The 19,383-nt window shown below is 37.1% G+C and overlaps 1 protein-coding gene across 1 annotated transcript in view; it reads right to left on the bottom strand.

Moving 5' to 3' along the window:
• The window catches only part of AK9 (adenylate kinase 9), a 184,121-nt gene that overhangs the window by 109,905 nt on the left and 54,833 nt on the right, over positions 1-19,383 (bottom strand). Inside the window, exons 11-13 of the mRNA XM_030928725.1 lie at positions 14,377-14,516; positions 14,116-14,296; positions 1,530-1,674 (exon numbers count right to left, since the gene is read on the bottom strand). Of these exons, the coding sequence (XP_030784585.1) occupies positions 1,530-1,674; positions 14,116-14,296; positions 14,377-14,516 (466 nt within the window). The remainder of the gene's footprint in view (positions 1-1,529; positions 1,675-14,115; positions 14,297-14,376; positions 14,517-19,383) is intronic.

Genomic DNA, 19,383 nt, shown 5'->3' with positions numbered 1-19,383 from the left:
ATAAACCAGTCACACCTAAGAATGTAGGGAAAAAGTCCTAAATAAACAAACAAAAGTAAAAAAAAAAAGTATAAGAATAATGAAAATGGGCACAGTGGCTCATGCCTATAATCACAGCACTTTGGGAGGCCAAGGCTGGAGGATCACTTGAGGCCACGAGTTAGAGACCAGCCTGGAAATCATACTGAGAGCCCTGTCTCCGACAGAAAAAAAAAATCACCATGACGAAGTAAGGTTTATTTCAGAAATACAAGAATTGTTTAATGTTGGAAAATGCATTAGTATAACTGATCAGTAGGTCAAAGGATTAAAAACTTAATGATTATCTTGAAAGATGCTGGCAATACATTTGATAATTTTCATTCTTTTTTCTTTTCCTTTTTTTTTTTTTTTTTTTTTTGAGACAGGTTCTTTCTCTGTTGCTCATGCTGGAGTGTGGTGATGTGATCATAGCTCACTGCAGCCTCAACCTCCTGGGCTCAAGTGATCCTCCCACCTTAGCCTCTTGAGTAGCTGAGCCTACAGGTATGGACCACCACACTCAACTAATTTTTTTTTTTTTTTTTTTTTTTTTGTAGAAATAACGTCTCCCTTTGTTGCCCAGGCTGATCTTGAACTCTTGGCCTCAAGAGATCTTCCCACTTTGGCTTCGCAGAAGTTGGGATTACAGGTATGAGCCACTGAACTTGACTGCATTTGGCAATTTTCAATATCTACTCCAGATAAAAATACTTAATAACCTGAAGGAGAAATATTGACAAGAACCCCTTCAAAGATGCTCAGTATCACAACCACTATTTGACATTCAAGAATTGCTCATCTACATAATTAGTCAAGAAAGGAAATAAATATAAGTATTGGAAAAAGAGGGGTTTAAACTATACTTCTTTTCAAATTATATGATTAGCTCTCTGGAAAACCCAAGAGAATCAACTGAAAGTCCATCAGAACTAGAAAGTAAGTTTAATAAAGTAGAAAGTTATAAATAAATATATGAAAATCAAATAGCTTTCCAACACACTGTTAATAACTACTTAGAAAATATTATAAAAAGATCCCATTCACTAGTAATAAAATGACAAAATATCTGGCAATAAGCTTATTAAGAAAACTGTAGACAATACATGAAGAAAGCTACCAAATACTATGGAAAGACAAAAATAGACTAAAAAATGGAGATTTCATGTCTGCATGAGAAGATTTAATAGTAAATATGAGAATTCTTACCAAATTATTATATAATATTAACACAATCCTCCCATTGGGATTTGTTGTAGAACTTGACAAAATTCTACAAGCATCCTAACTGAATCCTTCTGATTCATTTCCTTAGAGGTCTAGAATTGAAATTTTTTTTCTCTGCTTTTGAATTGGTTTATGTATATTCATTCCTTCGACCATTTGTTAAGAGTCTATCATGTGTAAAGTGCCAAGAATGCCAAGATGAGCTAAACAAAGTCCTTGCTTTCAAGTAGCCAGGCTTAATTTTCACCTAAACTTAAAACACACATTTTAAAAAGATGTTTCACCTTGTTTTCTCGCTTGCAGTTCCGTGAGAAGCTTTTCTTTCACAACTTTAATTGCTGCTGCAGTGGCCTCAGCTATGGTATTTTCTACTAATGTTTCACGGGCTTTATCAAAACGTGGCTGAACAAGTTGGGCATAGTCGACTACCTGCAAAGAATATTTGAGAAAATCAATATAAGCAGGAGTTATTGTGACTGTAAAACACATTGTTCATCTATCTTTCTATATCTACCTGTATTTCTATCTCTATTCCAAAAATATTAATACTACTTGAGGTATATTGGGAGTCATGTTCAGAATTCACCTATTTTTGAGTACTTGCTTTAATAGAAATTCAGCCACATTTTTCATGTAGGATATTTATCTGTATATGTATTTATCATGTAGTATATATATTCAGATTATGTATATATATTTTGACTTAACAGAAGTTAAAACATAGATATATATTTTTTAAATCAATGTTATATGTATAACTTACACACAATAAAAGGCATACATCTTAAGTACACAGTATGATGAGTTTTAACAAATACATATATACATAAACCATAATCAAGATATAGAACATTTACTGGGTGTAGTGGCTAACATTTGTAATCCCAGTACTTTGGGAGGTTGAGGCAGGAGGATCCCTTGAGTCAAGGAGTTCGAGACCAGCCCGAACTTTTACATCACTCCCTAAATTCTCTTATGCTCCTTTGTTGTCAATCCTTTCCTGCCTCACCCCTTCCCCAGCTTTCATTCGTGGCCCCTGGCAACTACTTTCTGCTTTCTTTTACTATAAATTAGTGTTGCCTTTTCTAGAATTTCATATAAATGGCAGCATACAGTATGTGATCTTTTTCAGGTTATCCCTCCTTAGCAGAATGTTTTGGAGATTTATCAGTGTTATTGTGGGTATGCTTTTTATTGGTGAGTGGATTTCATTGTATGAATATACTACAGTTTTTTATTCATTTATCTATTGATAGACATTTGGGTTGTGTTCTAGGTTTTGGTTATTATGAATAAAGCCGTGATGAACATTTGTACAGAAGTCTTTTTGTGGTTATGTGTTTCCTCTTCTCTTGGGTAAAAACCTAGGAGTGAAATTCCTGGGCCATATGGTAAGTGTGTATATAACTGTATAATAAACCATCAAACTATTTCCAAAATAGTTGAACTATTTTACATCCCTACCAGAAATATATGAAAGTTAGTTTCCTTGCATCCTCACCAACACTTGGTTTTGTGAAGCTTTTAAATTTTCCACTGGGTGTGAAGAAGTATCTCATTGTAGATTAAATTTACAGTTCCCTAATCATGAATACTTTTGAAATTCTTTATACATGCTTATTCACTTATTTTTTTCTCTTTAAGCATATGTTCAGCTTTTGCCTAAAATTGTGTTAGAATAATTTCTATGTTCTGGATATAAGTTGTCAGGTGGATAATAGATTTAATACAGAATATTGGGGTCTTAAAAATAGGATTCTATGTGTCTTTAATTAATATTTACAGATCTCTATATTCCCATTCTGCTTTTCTTTTGGTAGGCTTACACTGCTTTATTCCATGACAATAAATCTTCATCCACATAATCAGTTTTTAGTATGTGCATATTATTGCATCAGATGAATATGTTACAACTTATTTAACTAAAATATCAATACATATATGGTATACTATATATACATAATAGTACACACATATACATACATACCATATACCATATATACTATTCATATATATACATATACAAACAGATACACATATATTTATATACTTGCTGATAAAAGCATAACCATTAGGCATAGCAATTGGAAATACATATACAAGCCTAAAATCCATGCATATCCTTTGAACTGTCAATTCTGTTTTATGGATTTTTCTTAAAAAACTGTCAAAGATATGTTCATAATTTTGTTCATCATAGCCTAGTTTATAGTAGCAAAAATGTATATACCAAAATATAGATAATGTGTATTATATATTATCTATATATGTATTATATATTATATATGTGTATGTATATACTATAGTTATATATAGTATACATAGCATACTATATACATTGTATACCATGTATATAATATGTAATATATTTTATATACTATACTATAGTATATTATACTTTATTAATGTATATTAATATCAATATAATATGTATTAATATAGTGTTATATTAATATTATATTACCATTATATATCAGGATAATAATACATTAATAATATATTAATATTAAATTGCATATTATATATTAATATATAATATATGCATAGTATGCTATATATGTATACATGTGTATTATAGGCATAAAATATATATGTATATAATATAATATGTGTATTATAGACATAATATATACATACGTATGATAATATGTATAAAATGTAGACAATATATAATACACATTATGGATTATATTTTGGTATACACATTTCTGATACATAAACTAGGCTATGATGAACACAATTATCTACATATCTTTGATAGTTTCTTTAGAAAAATCCATATAACAGAATTGGCAGTTCAAAGGATATGCATGGACTTTAGGCTTGCATATGTATTTCCAATTGCTATGCCTAAATGGTTATACTCTTACTAGCAGTCTATGAGAATGTGCTTCTCCCATCCTACGTACACATCGAAATTTGGTGTTTTTAGTAATCTTTTAACTCTTACAATGAGATTGATATGACAAGTCTCTGACTTTTGGCATCTCTATCAGGGAGGTGGTATCCTTTTGCTAATGTTTAATGGCATTTGTATCTATTATTCTGTGAATTGCCTGTTTGTTTTTTTTTTTCTGTTGGGGTTTTATCTGCATATTGATTCATCTTTTTGTATCTTAAAATGATAATTCCTTTATCTGACACATATTGTGATGTGATGGGTTTAAAATAAGTCCACAAATCTTTTGACACACCTCCCTTTGGAAGGTGGAGCCTAATTCTCCTCTTTAGTGTAACTAGAACTTAGTAGTGACTTGCTTTAAATAGAGTACGATGCAAGTGACAGCAGATGACTTTTAAGACTAAGTCATGAAAGACATTATAGCTTCCTCCTTGGTTTACTCTCTCTGAGGGTAGTCAGTTGCCAGGTCATGAGGACACATAAGCAGTCCTATGAAGAGATCCACATAGAAAAGAACTGAGGTCTCATTCATGTGACTGAGCCATCTTCCAGCCCCAGCCTAGTGTCAGATGAGTGCAGCCCCAGATGACATCTTACCTGTAGCCTCATGAAAGAACCTAGGGCAGAACCACGTAGCTAAGCCACTCCTGAATTCCTGACTCAGAGAGACTATGCAAGATCATCAATGCTTACTGTTTCAAGTTGTTAGGGTAATTTTTTATGCAGTAATAGATGAGAAACACACACATAGCAAATATATACTCAGTATTTTCCTCCGTATACTGTCAAAAGTTTTAGTTTCCTTCTAATTTTTTTCCTTTTTCCTTCTAATTTACACTTTAAATAATCTGAAATTACCTGGATATAACTTTTTCTTTCCCAAATGATGAATTAGTTAGGAATCTTAGACACACACACACACACACACACACACACACACACACACACACACACATTTCTTCTCCCACATCCCTCCATAAGCCTCCAAGAATTAGAGAATACATTTAAAAAAATAATATGCATTATTCATGTTATGCTTATAGAACAATTATTCACAATTACATAGAACACGTTCATATTTCTGTTCTCGCAGGTTTTTTAAAATGGGGGTTGCTTAGTTTTCTATATACCTATCAATAATGAATTCCTAAACTCTTCTTCACAAGTATAAATTTCTGCTTGAAAATACATCAGGTAATCATCTCCCTGGAGCTATCTCTTCTAGAACCTTCTGGACTCCTACCCCAAACTGAATTGGTTATTTTCCAGGCTTCTAGGCCTGCAGAACAACTGACATCATGGGCTCTCCTTCCCCCACCATCTTGGGATTTCCTAACCCTCTTGATGCATGGATGCCCTTTTGCTTCTGGATCCCATGTTGCCATCTTAGTTTAGGCCCCCATTTTGATGCACCACATCCTCTAGTAGCTTCTGACAAAGAATACATTAGAGGTAATTTTTTGCATGTGTGACTGAAAATGCCCTCATTGTATCATTAGACTTTGTTTGCCTGAATATAAAATTCTAGGCTATCAGCCACTCCCCCCCAAAAATGTCTTCTGGCTTCCAGAGTTGTGGGTTGAGAAGTTCCATGTTATTTGAATTCCCAGTCCTTTCCATGGGACCTAGTTTTCCTCTCCAGAGTCTTCTAGGCTCATTTTTACAGAAGCTTCTGGATCTTTGCCCCCACTGTCTTATAATTTCAAAGTGATGTCCCTTCGTGTGGGTCTTTCTCCATCCATTTTACTGGGCATTTACTGTGTCATTTCTATCTGGAAGCGTGTCCTTCAATCTGGGAAATTTTCTGCAGTTATTTCTTTGGTAATATTCTTTTCTCTGGTAGCTCCTACAAGAATTCCTATATGGATAATGAACACCCTAGACTGACCTTATGGTTTATTTTCTTTTCTATTCTTTTTTCCATTTGTCAATTTATACTAATTTCTAGAAGGTAACTTTAATTTCTATCTTTTAACTCTTCTATTAAATTTTTCATTTGTGTTATATTTTCTTTTTTAATGTTCTTCCATCTTGCATATATTTTAATTTCAAAGGACCCTTTTTGTTTTCCAAATGTTCCCTTTTCTGTTTCTATTATCCTGATCTAGTTTCTAGATTCAATAATTACTCTTATTTTCCAGAACATATTAATAATTGGAAGCTTCATTTGCATATTGTTTCTTTAGTGCTTGGGTGATCTGGCTTGGCAATTGTAATATGAAACTCTTAGTCATCAGAAGGCCAGAAAGTGACTTTTATCCGAAAATATCTTTGTGTTAACTCATTTTTCAAGGACATTTTTCACTTGCTATATACTTCTAGGATGGCTTTTCTTCTTGTAGTTGTTTAAAGCTCTTGTTTCATTGTTTTCTGATTGCCATTGCTTCTGATAAAAAGTTGGTCGTCATTTGTATCAATGTTTTCTTCTATTTAATGTATCAATTTTTCTGTGGCTGCTTTAGGGGAGGGATCTCCCACCCTCAGGCCATGGACCTGTAGGAACTGAGCGGCACTGCAGGAGGTGAGCAGTCCGACGAGCATTACGGCCTGAGCTCTGCTTCTTGTCAGAGCAGTGGCAGTGTTAGATTCTCATAGGAGCACAAACCCTATTGTGAACTGCACATGCAAGGGATCTGGTTTGTGTGCTCCTTATGAGAATTTAATGCCTGAGGATCTGAAGTGGAACAGTTTCATCCTGAACCCATCCTCCATCCCCACAACCCAGTCTGTGGAAAAACTGTCTTCCATAAAACCAGTCCATAGTGCCAAAAATATTGGGGACTGCTGCTTTTGGGGTTTTCACCATTAAATATGATGTGTGTAGATGTGGTTTTCCTTGTATTTATCCTGTTTGGGGCTTGCTGAGCTTCTTGGACCTATAAGTCAATCTATAATTTTTTGGTTTCTGCTTGGTTTCTTAATTTAAGTTGACAATGATATTTTCAAGTATTTTTTTTTCTGTCCTATTTCCATTATCATCTTCTTCTGGGACTTCACTGACTCACATTAGACAATTTGATTTGTCCCACAGGTCCCTGAAGCTCTGTTCATTTTTTTCAATATTTTTTTCTCCCTCTGTTCTTCAGACTGGAAATGATTTTTTGATCTGTGTTCAAGTTCTTCCACAAATTCCAATCTGCAGTCAAACTAATTCAGTAAAACGTTCAGTTTGGTTTTTATATTTTTAGTGCAGGATTTCCATTTGGTTCTGTTTTAAGTAGTTTTTTCATTTATCTTAAGAGATTCTCTATTCTCTTATACAGACCTTAAGCATATTTATAACAGCCATTTTAAAGATTTTATCTGCTAAATCCATCATTTGGTCCATTTCAGGGCCAGTTTCTATAGTCTCCTTTTTTCTTGATATGGGTAACGTTAGTTCCTGTTTCTTTGCATGCCTTGCAATGTATGTTGGACATTGTGGATGATACGTTATTAGGGACTTTGAATTCTGTTATCTTCCTCTGAAGACTGTCATTGTTGACTTTTGTTCTATCACGCAGTTCAGTTACAGTCATGTGTTGCTTAACAATGGGGATACATTCTGAGAAATGTGTCATAAGGTGATTTTGTTGTGCAAACAGCATAGAGTGTACTTACATAAACTTAGAGGGTACAGCTTACTAAACACCTAGGCTATGTGGTATAGCCTATTGCTCCTAGGCTACAAACCTGTACAGCATGTTGCTGTACTGAATTTTGCAAGCAACTGTAACACAACGTTAAGGATTTATATGTCTAAACATATCTAAATATAGAAAAGGTACTGTACAAATATGGCATAAACATTTTTTAAATGCTACACCTGTATAGGGAACTTACCATGAATGAAACTTGCAAGACTAGAAGTTGATCTGGGTGAGACAGTGGGTGGTGAGTGAATAAGAAGGTCTAGGACATTATTGTATACTACTATAGACTTTATAAACAATGTACACTTAGGCTACACTACATTTATTTAAAATTTTTTCTTTGTTCAACAATAAATTAACCTTGTCTTATTATAGCTTTTTTACTTTATAACTTTCCACAATTTTTAAACTTTTTGACTCTTTTTCAACAATTCTAGCTTACAACACAAACTCATTGTACAGATGTACCAAATAGGTTCTTTGTATCTTTATAAGCTTTTTTCTATTTTTCGATTTTTAAGCTTTTTTTGTTAAAACCCAAGACACAAATACACACAGTAGCCTAGCCCTACACAGGGTCAGGATTATCAATATCACTGTCTTCCTCCTGTACATCTTGTCCCACTGGAAGGTCTTCAGGGACAATAACATGCATGGAGCTGTCATCTCCTATGACAACAATGCCTTCTGGAATATCTCCTGAAGGACCTGGCTGAGGCTGTTTTACAGTTAACGTTTTCTATAAGTAGAAGGAGTACATTTTAAAATAATGATTAAAAGTATAGTATAGTAAATACTAAACCATTAACATCATTATTATTGTCATCAAGTATTACATAACTGTACATAATTGTATGTGCTATGCTTTTATACATCTGGCAGCACAGTAGGTTTGTTTATAGCAGCATTACAAACACATGAGTAACTTGTGCTATGATGTTACAATGGCTATGACTTCACTAGGCGATGAGAAATTTTCAGTTCCATTATAATCTTGTGGGACCACTGTTGTATATGCAGCACATGACTGTATTGGTTTACCACATTGAACTTCTGTTTTTTGTTTTTTTGAGACAGAGTCTCTCCTTGTCGTCCAGGCTGGAGTGCAGTAGTGTAATCTATGGTCACTGCAATCTCCACCTCCTGGGTTCAAACAATTCTCCTGCCTCAGTCTCCCGAATAACTGGGATTATAAATGTGCACCGCCATACCTGGCTACTTTTCGTATTTGTAGAGACAGAGCTTTACCGTGTTGGCCAAACTGGTCTCAAACTCTTGGCTTCAAGTGAACCGCCCTCCTCAGCCTCCCAAAGTGCCGGGATTACAGGCCACTGCAACTGGACTGAACTTCTATTTTGTGCTTTATTAAATCCAATATTTGGAAAGCCCCCAAGTATTTCCCAATTTGGTAGGGTTCAATCTCCAAATTCAATCCCCCAGATTTCATTGAGGAGTGGTTTTAGGCTTGGTAACGGAGGGTGTAGAGTAGGCCTTAATCTAGATTGTAGTCCTTATTCCTAAGGGATGGCCTTTACAGTGTGTCAGCTCAGTGTTCTGGTAACAAGGCCTCTTCTTTGCAACTAGGCCAGATGTCTCAAGTCCCAGCACTCTTCAACCTCCAGTATCTGTTCTGTTCACAACCTGTAGGAGCCATCCTTCGATAAGCTTTGTGAAGTCTCCTTTGAGAAGCTCTTGGCCATGCACACTTGGGCCTTGCTTCCACCCTACTCACAAGCAGCTCCCTTCTCCCTGCTGCTCTGCTTCACAGTGCAGGCTGCTTCAGAACTGAGCTCAGCCTCCTCAGCTCCATAGAAGCACCATGCTCTGCTTGTCCTGTCAGGAAACTGTCCCCATCCACACAGATAATTGGGGTAACCAAGTAGTTCACCTCATGAATTTCTCTTCCCTCAGGGATCACACATTAGGAGGGCTAGTTCCCCTGTCATGGCTGTAATTTAAAGATTCTTAAAAAGATGGTAGCCATGTACAGTTCCATCAGTAGTTTTTAAAACTTCCCATTCATACATGTTCTCATTAGAACAAAAGTTGTCATTCTTTTGACATGGGTGAAAATTTTCATCTTACTATTATTTTATGGTACTTATCTGCTGATGAGGTTAGGCATCTTTCATAAGTTTTTTCCACTGACAACTCATCTTCTGTGGTTTTCTCTAGCTATCTGTTGCCTATTTTCCTAGGTTTGCCTATCTTTATCCTTTTGATCTATAGGCGGTCTAAGTATACAGTGCCAGAAACATGTTTTCAGTTATACTTGTTTCGAAGATCTCCCAGGCTACTGGGTTTCATTTAAAAAACAGAGGCCTTGTATCAGAGAGAAATGTTTTATGCTCTGATGAAATATAATGATCAATCTTAAAAAAATTATTTTGGGGTATTGTCTAATTGCTGCATAACAAAGTACCTAAAAACTTAAGGACTTAAACAAAAAAATATTATTTCAGTTTCTGAGGGTCAGAAATAATTTTTCATGATTTTATTTTATTGTATTTTATTTTACTTTTTTAGAGAAGAGGTCTCAACTTTTTGCCCAGGCTGGCCTCAAACTCCTAGACTCAAGGGATCCTCCTGCCTCAGCCTCCCAAAGTGCTGGGGTTACAGGCATGAGCCACTATGCCAGCTGATTTTTCATTATTTTACATGGGAAATTTATAATGCATTATACCTTGACTCTAATTCTATAATGTAACTAAAACATAAGCAGAGGCCTATTACAAATAACAGGCAATCATGTTGTTTGGATGCAAAATGGTTAAAACATCATTATGTGATCACCAAACAATTAATATGATTGGTGATACACATTTGTTTTCCATGCAGTAAAATGGTCTTTCTTAGGGCCAGCAACATTTGAGACTCCGTTACTGACACATGAGGGAGTTTTCTAAACACTCACACTTGATTTTGACATTCTACCACTTGTATTTGAAATGTATCGCACCATCTTTCCTGACTATTATAAATTTAAAATGTAGAATTTTCTTTTGGAAATGTAAATATAAACAGTATTTGAAAAACGTTGTATTGGAAGATATGTATGGTCTACGATGTTTGCACATTAAAAACCAGGTGATGCTTTACAGGAAAACATTATATAGGAATACATTTTAAGGATACGTTTGAATTATAAGACCCTTGTACTACCTAAGAAGTATAAAAGTACCAATTTATATTGGAAGTAATATGTCAGGCATTATTTCTTGGGTGACTCTTTAAAGAAAATAATATATAACATGCAAGATAATAGAGAAAAGTTTTAATTAGTTAAAAATGATATTACCTAGGATAGCATCAAAACCCATCAAATACCCAGAGCTCTGTGCAAATTTCTACACAGGAAACTCTAAATTATTACTAACATAAATTAAAGAGGGCTAAATAACTGGTAAAATGTATCATGTTTATGGACTAGAAGAGTCAATATTGTAAAGATGTCCATTCCTCCAACTGATCTATAAATGTTATGCTATCCCAGTTAAAATCCCAAAAGATTTTTCTACATAAAATTGCAAAGGGCTAAGAATAGCCAATGCACTCCTGAAAGAGAACAATAAGATAGAAGACTTTGCTTTATTTGACATCAAGACTTATTGTAAAGTTAAAATAATTAAGTCAATGTAGTACTGGCAAAATACTAATAAAATGATGAAATAGATCAGTGAGGCTCAGTATGGTGGTTCATACTTGTAATCCCAGTACTTTGGGAGGCTGAGGTGGGAGGACCATTTGAGACAAGGAGCTCCCGAGATCAGCCAGGACAACAAAGCAAGGCCACATCTCTACAAAAAAATACAAAAATTAGCCAGGCATGGTGGTGTGCATCTATCATCTCAGCTACTCAGGAGGCTGCGGTGGGAAGATTGTTGGAGCCCAGGAGTTAGAGGGTGCAGTGAGCTACGATGGTATCGTTGCATTTCAGCCTGGGCAACAGAGCAAGACCTTGTCTCAAAAAGAAAAGAAAAGGAAAAAAGAAATAGATCACTGAGCCCCAAAAGAGACACACATATGTATAAAGACATGATATAAGACAAAGGGGGCAAACAGTTGATAACGGATGATCTTTTCTTCAATGATTCTGAAACAACTGAATATCTATATGGGAAAAAGTAAAACTTACGCTGTCCTTCACATTATAAGAAAGTCAAGTCTAGGTGGCTTATATATCTAATGTGAAAGTCAAAACAATAAAGCTTTTAGAAGTTAATATAGGACAATATCCTCATGATGTTTGGGTGGAAACATTTTCTTAAGTGTGACATAAAAAGCACTAATGATAACAGACAAGGTTGATAAATCATTTCTCATTGAAATAAAGAACTTCTGTTTATTAAAAGATGCCATTAGAAAAGTGAAATGGCAAGACACAGAGAGACAAAGAATAGTCATAATGCATATAATCAATAGAGAACTTGTATATAGATAATATTAGGAACTCTTACTAATAATATACAAAAACACAACTAAAAATGGGTAAGACAGTTGAGAAAACACTTCAAAAAGAGAATATCTAAATGGCCAGTAAACATATGAAAGAGATTCAACCTCATTAGCCATTAGGGAAATGCAAATTAAAACCACAGTGAGATACTATTATACACTCACTAAAATGGCTAGAATTAGAAAGACTGACCATAATAAGAGTTGACAGGAATGTGGAATAATGGAATTCTTGTACACTGCTGATAGTATTGTGAACTAATGGGACTACTTTGGAAAACAATTTGGCATTATCTACACAAGTTAAACATATGACCATGTGTGCACCAAGAGACACATACAAGAATGTTTATAGTAGTGTTATTTACTCCAATCTGGAATCAGTCCAAGTTTTATTAGTGCTCAAATGTGGATAAATACATTACAGTATAAGTCAATCAACAGAATACAATAAAACAATAAAAATGAATAAACTGCAGCTACATTCAATAGTGTGGACAAATATCATAATTATAATGTTAAGTGAAAGAAGCCAGGCACAAAGAAGATAAATTGTTTTGTTTTTTGTTTTTTTTTTTTGAGGCGGAGTCTAGCTCTGTCGCCCAGGCTGGAGTGCAGTGGCCAGATCTCAGCTCACTGCAAGCTCCGCCTCCCGGGTTCACGCCATTCTCCTGCCTCAGCCTCCTGAGTAGCTGGGACTACAGGCGCCCGCCACCGCGCCCGGCTAATTTTTTTTGTATTTTTAGTAGAGACGGGGTTTCACCATGGTCTCGATCTCCTGACCTTGTGATCCTCCCGCCTCGGCCTCCCAAAGTGCTGGGATTACAGGCGTGAGCCACCGCGCCCGGCCGATAAATTGTTTTAAGTCTATAAAGTTCAAAAAAACATGCAAAACTAGCCTATGGTATTTGGACCTATGCTTCCATGGCAAAACCGTAAAAGAAGTGTGGAAGTGAATGCCATAAAATTCTGGCAGTGTTTACCTTAGTGTGGAGAGTGAGGAGACTGGTATTGAGAAGAAACATGAGAGGGCTTCTGGGTGCTGGCAACATTCCAAATTTGACCTGGGTGGTGGTTACATGGGGGTTTATTTTGCGATAACTCAGTGGGCTTCACTTTTCTGTATGTTTGTCATGTTTCACAATGAAAAAGTTAAAAGCAAATAGAATACTCTTGTGCTTAAAAGAATGCAGCAGCACTCTGAACAACTTCTAACACCTTCCCATGGCCTGAATTGCTCTGTCTTTAGCCATGATCTTGTGCCATTCCTTCTTGCATAGGCAATCCTCAAGTCACACTGCCCCTTCTAGAATTCCTCCACATTCCAATCCTTCATCAAATCTTTTGGCTCTGCCTTCAAATTATATCCCAAATATGCTTGTTTCTTACCACTTTTACTGCTATCACTCTTGTCTAAGCTAAAAATAATTTCATTTACTGAGAGTGGAGAACAAGATTACTGAGGGAGAAGGTGTCAAGGTGTTGGGAGGATCATTTTTGTAATAGTGAAATCACCATGAATTAGGACAGGAGTGAGTATATGGGGAGAATGAGAGTGAGCCAGGAGTAGTGAAACCCAGGGGACCGAAGATGAGTAGAACCAAGAAAGCTAATAGGTGGCAGAATCTGAATGACATGATATTTACATCGGGGGGCTTTTGGGAAGCAGGGAGGGACTCTGGTCTGGAAGCAGCAATAAACAACAAAAAGAATGCCTTCCCTATTCCAAGCCCAGTGGAATAACTATTCAATTGAAACATGAAATTTTAAAAACTGAGTACAAATAAAATCCAAGAAATTATAATCAAGTATAGATAGATACATGACAGATAGATAGATAGATAGATAGATAGATAGATAGATAGATAGATAGATAGTTACCTTTCCTTTGTAATTTTCTGCAAGCATATTGCAAAGTGTTGTTTTCCCTGAATATTGAGGTCCAAATATGAATACTTTACATGGTGGTGCTGGCATAGGTGGAAGCAGATAGGGACGTGGATTCAATACAAATGGTTTTAATGCTTCTTCTGATGAAAGACAGTAGATTTTACCTAGAAAACTTAAAATATGCCATATTAGTAAGCAACTGAAAAGATGTATGAGGAAGTTTTAAAATTAGGTTCTGAAAATCTTACTTACCTCACAGAATAATCTGGTAATCCTGAATAAATGTTACCATCTTTTAAATTCACAGGACATATACGTCCCCATTTACTTCTCTGCCATCTGTATCTTGCTGCAATAAGTTTATAAGATGCAAGAGTACGAAATAGTTCATCCTGTGAATTGCAAATACTACATTAAAAATATGGGCATAAATTTTGCTGAAATTAGGAGTATTAAATATTTCATTTATTATTTTATAGTGCTTTACTATTTAATAAATAATTTGAAAAGGAAATTTTGGCTTTTTTCTTAATTGCAACATTCTGCAGTTGTCCTTGATTTAATAAGACTAGTTTACATTTATGTTAAAATATCTTTAAATTCCACTGAGCAATTTCTGTCATATGGTAAAATAAGCATAAGGTAGATAGCACATTTTCTATCATCTTCCTTAGAAACCAGATTGTGAAAAATTCTTATTAAAATTTTTTGAAAATGTACCAGATTCTTAGCTAATTTACTTGGCTTTTACGTATACCTAAGATGTTATGTACAGATTGTTTTTCCATTTACTTAGCTATAAGTGGTTCTTTAATTCTTAAAATGTAAAGTCTCCTTCATCAGCAATCCTTTCTGTTGGTGACCTCCAGATAAGTTAAGAAATACTTTTCTACAGACTGCAAAATTCTGTAGAAAACTGCTAACTCTCAGTTGGGAACATGCTTATTTTATTTTATATTTATGCTTATTTTACCATATGATAGAAAGGTTGCTTGAAAGGTTCATTTGTCCTTGTGGTTCCTTAGCAGGGGATGAGAAAACTGGTGAGAGATGGCATGGTGAGTATTACGGTTTGAATGTCCCCTCCCAGACTCAGGTTGAAATTTGCCATTGTGATGGTATTAAGAGGTAGGGCTGTTAAGAGGTGATTAGGTCATGAGTGCTCTGCCCTCATGAATAGATTAATGTCCTTATCGCAAGAGTGGGTAAGTTATTTTGAGAGTAGACTTATTATAAAGGCAAGTTCAGCCCCCTCTTGCCCTGGCTCTTGCACTCTTTTGTTCTTCCACCTTCCACAATGGGAAACCCAGCACAAAGGCCCTCACCAGATGCTGGTGCCATGCACTTGGACTTCCCAGGCTCCAAATAAACTTATTTCTGTGAACCAAATAAACTTATTTTATTTATTTATTTATTTATTTATTTATTTTTTTGAGACGGAGTCTCCCTCTGTCGCCCAGGCTGGAGTGCAGTGGCCGGATCTCAGCTCACTGCAAGCTCCGCCTCCCGGGTTTACGCCATTCTCCTGCCTCAGCCTCCCGAGTAGCTGGGACTACAGGCGCCCGCCACCTCGCCCGGCTAGTTTTTTGTATTTTTTAGTAGAGACGGGGTTTCACCATGTTAGTCAGGATGGTCTCGATCTCCTGACCTCGTGATCCGCCCGTCTCGGCCTCCCAAAGTGCTGGGCTTACAGGCTTGAGCCACCGCGCCCGGCCAACTTATTTTCTTTATAAATTACCTAGTCAGTGGTATTCTGCTATAGCAAAAGAAAATGAAGAGAGTGGGCAATGGCCAGGGGAAATCTGCTCCCCCCAACCCTCAGATGTGGGTCACACATGTATATGCTGGCTTCAGAGCTGACTATGCAATGCAGATAAGATTGTGAGCTATGATTTTCCCTGGACCACTGCAGCATCAGAGAACAAAGAGGCATGTGTACTGCAGGGATGCTGCATGGATGTTCCCAAGTGAGAGCTGGAAGTGATAATAAATGTTAAGGAAACTGTCAGTGCTTAGGAGAATTGCATAAGACCAAGAACCTCATCCATGGAACATATTAAGCTATAGGCCTTCTCCACAGAGTTCCTGGACAATGAGCTAGGGACTGAAACCATGGCCAGTTAGGTCAGGAGGCAGTCACTGTTTCCTTATCATCCATATTTCCCACCCATACATGAAAAAAGTATTTGAATAGACCATAAGTATTCTCTAAAAGGTTAAGTATTTGAATAGCAGACCATGTTCCTCTCTCAATTTCATGCCCATGAGGCCACATGTTCAGCAGGTGCTGAGGGGAGAGGAGAAGATGAGCTTTTGAATAAATTTGATATTACAGGCTTCAAAATGGTCAGGACTGGCTTCTGGTTAAACCAAGCAGACTGAAAACATGAATTTATGTTTGCTGCTTTCCTAAAACCTCACTAAAATGACAGTAGGAGAATAAAAAAAAGAAATAAAACTCATGAAGACACAGAGAATGGGAGAAGAGACTGGAGATGCTGATCAGGGCTGGCTATAGCTACGCAATATTTTAAGTTAGAAAGCAGATGGATGAGTGGTAACTGACTTATATTAGAGAAAGGTGAAAGAAAGCCAAATATCTGTGGAGCAAAGATAGGTATGGGAGGGGTAGGAACAACAATGAGCCAGTGGATTCACTTTGCAAAACCCTGGAAAGACGTGGGACCTTGTGATACCATGTACCTCTGAAGGGGAATAAATGGAGAGCAGAAAACAGTATACCTGATTGGAAGTCTTTGAAAGAAGGTGCTAGTGCCAGAGCCATTCTCACTCTACTTGGTCCCCCCCCACCACCTCTCTCCCAGTGAGAAGACCAGAAGCATACTTTCTGGAGCGACTGAACCAGAGGGGCACGTGAGGGACCCCAGATACAGCCAAGGTAGTGGAGCAGGGGCAGAAGAAAGCTGGCCACTGTAACCACTACCCTCAAGCTCTACTCCTACCCATCCTCTTGCTGAAGAACCTCTGGACCTTTCCATGATCCAGCAACTAAGGGTTAATGCCTGGCAAATGTCTTCAGCACTTCTGCCAGCTCTGCTGTGATTGGGTGAATGCTCTTACACAGCACAAACTAATTTGCCAGGGCTAGATCAAAATGAAAATTATAGGACCCTTGTTCTACAATTAGTAAGAATTTCAAGACTGCAGCAGCAGAGAATTAAACTAAGCACATGGGCCTGTATGAAGTTCATGAAGCCAGCCCTGCCCCTACAATACAGCTGTTAAATTTTTTAAATATCACCATTGGTTATAGGCACTTTAAAAGCATAATCTCATGTAATCTTTACAATAACACAACGCCATAGGGATTGTTGTCCCTTTTTTAATATATACCATTGAATAAAGGGCAGCAAGGTTAAGCAGAGTCACAGGTCTGATAGGCTGTACTGCTGATTCAAATCCAGGTCTGTGTGACTCAAAAACCAAAACTTCTACTGTGCCAGGTGCCAGTCTGACCCTGTCCTTCCTCCTGCTGCACAAACCCAGGCCCATGTCCCCATCTACCTGCACAGCCCTTCCTCTCCAGCAACTCAGCAGATGCTACAGTTCTCTCACTCTTCGCCAGGATGCTGAAGTCTACAGTAAGGTCTTTGTGCGTTTCCTACCCCTTTAAACCAGTGGTTCTCTTCCCTGGCTGCATACTAGAATCTCCTAGGGAAGATTTTTGGGTTTGTTTTTTGTTTTTATAATTGTGGTAAAATACACATCACATAAAATTTGTTTTTGTCACCACCTTTAAGCATACAATTCAGTGGTATTAAGTATATTCACTGTGTTGTGCAACCACCACCTGTATTCATTTCCAGAACTTTTCCACCATCCCAAACAGAACTCTGTACTCATGAAATAACTCTCCTTCCCCCGCCAGCCCCTGGTAACCTCTACCCTACATTCTGTCTCTACGAATTTGTCTATTCTGTGTATCTCGTATAAGTGGAATCATTTGTCTGCCCTTTTGTATTTGCTTGTTTCACTTAGTACGTTTTCACGGATATTTTATCATATATAAGAATTTTACTCCTCTTTAAGGTTGAATAATATTCCATCACACACACACACACACACACACACACACACACACACACACACACAAACACAAACACATACACTCCACATTTTGTTTATCAGTTCATCCACTGATGGACATTGGGTTATTTCCACCTTCTGGCTATTGTGAATAAAGGTGCTAGAAATATTGGTGTACAAGTATCTGCTTGAGTTCCTGGTTTCAATCCTTTGGGGGAAATGCCTAGAAGGGTAATTGCTGGATTGATGAGAATTCTATGTTTAACTTTTTGTGCAACCACCAAACTATTTTAAACAGCAGCTGCACCATTTTACATCCCCACAAACAATGTAAGAGGGTTCTCATTTCCCATCAACATTTTTTATTTCTCATTTTTTGAATAATAGCACCCCAGTGGATATGAGATGGCATCTTATTATAGTTTTGATTTGCATTTCTTTAATGGCTAGTGATATTGAGCATCTTTTCATGTACTTATTAGACATTTATATATCTTCTTTAGAGAAATGTCTATTCAAATCCTTTGCCCATTTTTGAACTGGATTTTTTTTATTGTTGTGGAGTTGTAGTTGTTCTTTACATATTCTGCATATTAATCCCTATCAGATATATGATTTTCAAATATTCTTCTCCTTTCTGTGGGTTGTCTTTTTACTCTACTGATTGATGTGTTTTCCTTTTTTTTGTAGAGATGGGGTTTCGCCATGTTGGCCAGTCTGGTCTCAAACCCCCGGCCTCAAGTGATCTGCCTGCCTCAGCTTCTCAAAGTACTGGGATTACAGGCACGAGCCACTGCGCCCGGCCTCTACGCATAGTGTTGATGCAGAAAAGTTTTTTGGGGGGGGGGGCGGAGCAAGATGGCCGAATAGGAACAGCTCCAGTCTCCAACTCCCAGCGCGAGCGACACAGAAGACCGGTGATTTCTGCATTTTCAACTGAGGTACTGGGGTCATCTCACTAGGGAGTGCCGGACAATCGGTGCTGGTCAGCTGCTGCAGCCTGACCAGCGAGAGCTGAAGCAGGGCGAGGCATCGCCTCACCTGGAAGCACAAGGGGGAAGGGGATCCGTTTTCCTAGCCAGGGGAACTGAGACACACAACACCTGGAAAATCGGGTAACTCCCACCCCAATACTGCGCTGTAAGCATACAGGCACACCAGGAGAATATATCCCAATCCTGGCCGGGAGGGTCCCACGCCCATGAAGCCTCC

Source organism: Rhinopithecus roxellana, chromosome 4 (assembly GCF_007565055.1).
Source record: "Rhinopithecus roxellana isolate Shanxi Qingling chromosome 4, ASM756505v1, whole genome shotgun sequence".
Taxonomy (NCBI): Eukaryota; Metazoa; Chordata; class Mammalia; order Primates; family Cercopithecidae; genus Rhinopithecus; species Rhinopithecus roxellana.
The sequence above is the reverse complement of the archived record's forward strand: the minus strand, read 5'-3'. Positions and strand labels throughout refer to the sequence as shown.